This window comes from Glycine soja, chromosome 10 (genome assembly GCF_004193775.1).
Source record: "Glycine soja cultivar W05 chromosome 10, ASM419377v2, whole genome shotgun sequence".
In the NCBI taxonomy this organism is placed as follows: Eukaryota; Viridiplantae; Streptophyta; class Magnoliopsida; order Fabales; family Fabaceae; genus Glycine; species Glycine soja.
In genome coordinates this window covers 20,285,735-20,289,712 of record NC_041011.1, presented here as the reverse complement: position 1 = coordinate 20,289,712, position 3,978 = coordinate 20,285,735, and the positions used below count along the sequence as shown (strand labels likewise).

The window sequence follows — 3,978 nt, the reverse complement described above, 5'->3', positions numbered from 1 at the left end:
GATGCCCGAAGAAAAATCATTTCCTAGTTAACCACGCATTATATACCATGCTCAATCATTTTGTTTTGTTGTTTTTTTTTAGAAATGGGTTTATGATCCCAACATGGTTGTCTCATGGTACCTAACACATGCAACTAAGAATGTAGTGTGAATTTTCACGCTTCCTTTTTTGTTTTTGTTTTGCAGAGGAAAACGTAAGGATCATGCATGAGCAAACATGAAAACAAAAGGTATGCGGTTTGTAGAACAAAAAGTATGTTGAACGCATATGCATGATGATGCAATGACTCATGCAAAATGTGATGCTAGAATATGATAACGGACAAATGCAGGAACGGTATGTTCATTATGATGCCATGAAGAGATGCTTATGCGATGCATGATATGAATGCATTTACGGACACGAGAGCCCAGAAAATTATCTCTTCTTACTTGCGCATTCGGGGGCGCAGTGCCCCATGTGTGCAGTTAAGAAGGTGATATGGACCTTCCGGCTTCCCGTGACAAAAGATGAGACCAACATACAACGCATGCATGACGACATGATGCAGATGCGCAAAAGCGCAACAAGGTGATGTACACAACATGACAATATCCTCAAATAATCATACAGCAAAGGCGTACATGACATTTAGGTTATATGCATGGCAGTGTTTAAAAGGCACACAACGTGTTCACTTCGTGCCCCTATTTTAGGGACCTAAACGGGAGGAACTAAAAGGCTTTTAGTGATAATTCCCAAGGTGGTCATATCTCTCTTGAGGGTTTCTAGAGGTATCATCGCCTTCGAAAAAAACATATTGCGGCAATAGGGACTACCAACAACAATATGTTATCAAAGGGAAAAACTCTAGATGAGGGTTCACTGTTATCAAGCAAGTCGAAAACCCAGCATGACCACAGATTCACCTCCACTCCTTATGTTCCCATGGACACAGGTATAGGGTCCCTTTTCAACTCACCGTGTGTACAAATAGTGTTGGTGTTTGTGTGCATCAAATGAATAAATATCTATCTCATGCATACATTCCAAAAACACACTAAAAGCATCAAAGAGTTATATACAAGAATGTAAGAGAAATAAATGGAAACCGACAAAAGAGGAAGTCAACATATTGCACAAGATTAAAAGGCCTAACTCTCTAAAAATAGTCCCAAGTGGAGTCGCCAACTGTCGCAACCTACCCTTCGGCGGGAGGGCGACGCGAGGCTCACGGGTGCGTCTTCCAAGAAAGGAAAATGCGCGGAGTCGCCACCAACGTTTATTCGAGGAAAATGTCGGAAAAACCGAAAAGGTGAGATCTATGAACTTTAATCGTGAAAGGCTTGGGAGTTGTTTTTATGCACGGGGAAGGTATTAGCACCCCACGCGTCTGCCACAAAGGACGGCAGCCTTTAGTCAAGTGTGCAAATATGACTTCAAAATGTTTTATTTTCCCTTTTTTAGGTCTTTTTTGTGTTTTTACTCAAGTACATTTGTGTCGCAGTTCTTTACTAGCATTGTGTGGCCGGAGGTTCAAGCATAGAATATAACCTATCCACATTCATTAATTCAGTTGATTCAGAACAATTTGTTTCATGGTCTGCCCAATGAAGACTCGTATGCACATCTAGCCACTTATATTGAGATTTGCAACACTATCGGACTGATTGGCGTGCCTGAGGATGCTGTTAGATTGAGCTTGTTTTCATTTTCTTTGTCTAGAGGCCAAAAAAGATGGCTCCATTCATTTAAAGGTAACAGTCTTAAGACTTGGGATGAAGTGGTTGAAAAATTCATGAAGAAATACTTCCCAGAGTCCAAGACTGTTGAAGGAAAAGCTGCCATCTCATCCTTTCATCAATTTCCAGACAAGTCCTAGAGTGAGGCTTTGGAAAGATTTCGTGGGTTTTTAAGAATGACGCCTACTCATGGATTTTTAGAACCAATCTAGCTCAATATTTTCATTGACGGGTTAAGGCCACAATCCAAGCAGCTTTTAGATGCTTCTGCAGGGGAAAAATAAAATTGAAGACCCCTTAAGAAGCCATGAAATTAATTGAGAATATGGCTGCTAGTGACCATGCAATCTTGTGTGTTAGAGCACACATCCCAACCAAAAGAAGTCTGATGGAGCTTTCATCACAGGATGCTTTGTTGGCCCGAAACAAGTTGCTATCCAAGCAACTTAAAGCTTTAACTGAAACATTGAGTAAGTTGCTAACTCAATTGCATGTTGGACAACCTTCACCCTCTTCTGTTTTGCAAGTTGCAGGTTGTGTTATATGTGGTGGAGCACATGATTCTGGCTGCTGCATTCCCACAGAAGATATAGCACATGAAGTGAACTACATGGGGAACCAGCCAAGACCAAACTTTAATGCAAGTGGATATTTTGGATTTCAACATGGCCAGCAATATAATCAGCAACAGGGACAGTGGAGAACTCACCCTGGTAATTAGTTCAATAAAGACCAAGGTGGGCCATCTAACAGGCCACAACAACAAGGGCCTAGTCTCTATGACAGAATGATGAAGCTGAAAGAGACTCTTGCTCAGTTCATGCAAGCATCCATGTCCAATCAAGAGCACAGAGTTAGGCATCAAGAATCTAGAAGTCCAGGTGGGACAATTGGCAAAACAACTGGCAGACCGACCGTCAAGCAGCTTTGGTGCCAACACAGAGAAGAATCCTAAGGAGGCGTGCAAGGCTATTATGACTAGAAGCAAAATGGTGAGCATGAATGAAGGTGAGAAGAGGATAGGTGAAGAAAAACAATAGCTGGTGACTGAACCAGAAATTGACCCAGTGGTGGAACCTTTAAGTGAGATTGAGGAAGAACTGGAAACAGAAGATGATCAGTAGAAGAAGATACCAATAATTGTGAGTGAAAAAGAAATAAGTGAGAAGGAAAAGAAAGAAAAAGAAAAAGAAAGAGAGAAAAAAAAAGAAAATTAAAAAAATTAAAAAGAAAAAGAGAATGAGAGAAAAGAAGAGAAGAAAAAGACAAAGAGTGAGCTGGCTAGAGAAAAGAGAAAGGAGGCAAGTCCAAGCAAAAGGGAGGAGGTGACATATCCATTAGTACCAACAAAGAAAGACAAGGAATGACATTTGGCTCGTTTCCTTGATATCTTCAAGAAATTCGAGATTACTATGCCCTTTGGAGAAGCTCTTCAACAAATGCCGTTGTACTCTAAGTTTTTAAAAGATATGCTTACACAGAAGAATAAGTACATTCACAGTGAAAACATCATTGTGGAAGGAAATTGCAATGTTGTAATGCAGAGGATTCTTCCACCTAAGCACAAAGATCCTGGGAGTGTGACTATTCCGTGTTCAATTGGTGAAGTTTCTGTTGGTAAGGCTCTTATTGATTTGGGAGCCAGTATTAATTTGATGCCGCTTTCCATGTGCCGAAGGCTTGGAGAGTTGGAGATAATGCCAACTAGGATGACTTTACAATTAGCAGATCGCTCCATCGCCAGACCCTATGGAGTAATAGAGGATGTTTTGGTTCAGGTCAAACACCTTATCTTTCCTGCTGACTTTGTGGTAATGGACATAGAGGAAGATACATATATTCCCTTAATTTTGGGATGTCCATTTATGGTTACTGCAAGCTGTGTAGTAGACAAGGGAAAGAAGAAGCTAGAAATGGGTATTGAAGACCAAAAGATTAGCTTTGAGCTATTTGATGAAGAAAGGACATTGTTGGACTAGAATGTTTGTCTAGAGGTGAAGGAGAGTGAAGAGAAGGTTCTGAAGGAGAGAACCAAGATTGATCTGGGCTAACAAAGACTTTTGTGTCAAGCTAATGACGTTAAAAGAGCGCTTACTGGGAGGCATCCCAACCCTTTTTAGTTCTATTTTTCTTGCATTTAGTTAAGTTTGATTGCTTGTGATTGTTTGAATTCAGCATGTTTATTATTGGAAAATGGGTTAAAAAGCTTTTGTCAAGTTATGGACAGAAAAATAACTTGAATTTTTTTTTGTTGTC

The 3,978-nt window shown here is 40.3% G+C and overlaps 1 protein-coding gene across 1 annotated transcript; it reads left to right on the top strand.

The window, feature by feature from the left end:
• The first annotated feature begins 3,134 nt into the window (after positions 1 to 3,134).
• LOC114371514 lies at positions 3,135 to 3,701 on the top strand. Its single transcript, XM_028328930.1, has one exon. The coding sequence runs from the start codon at positions 3,135 to 3,137 to the stop codon at positions 3,699 to 3,701; it is 567 nt and encodes a 188-aa protein (XP_028184731.1).
• The last annotated feature ends 277 nt before the right edge of the window (positions 3,702 to 3,978 follow it).

What these genes read in the sequence shown, in the direction of transcription:
- LOC114371514 (XM_028328930.1), top strand. Translation starts at nt 3,135, where the DNA reads ATGCCCTTTGGAGAAGCTCTTCAACAAATGCCGTTGTACTCTAAGTTT.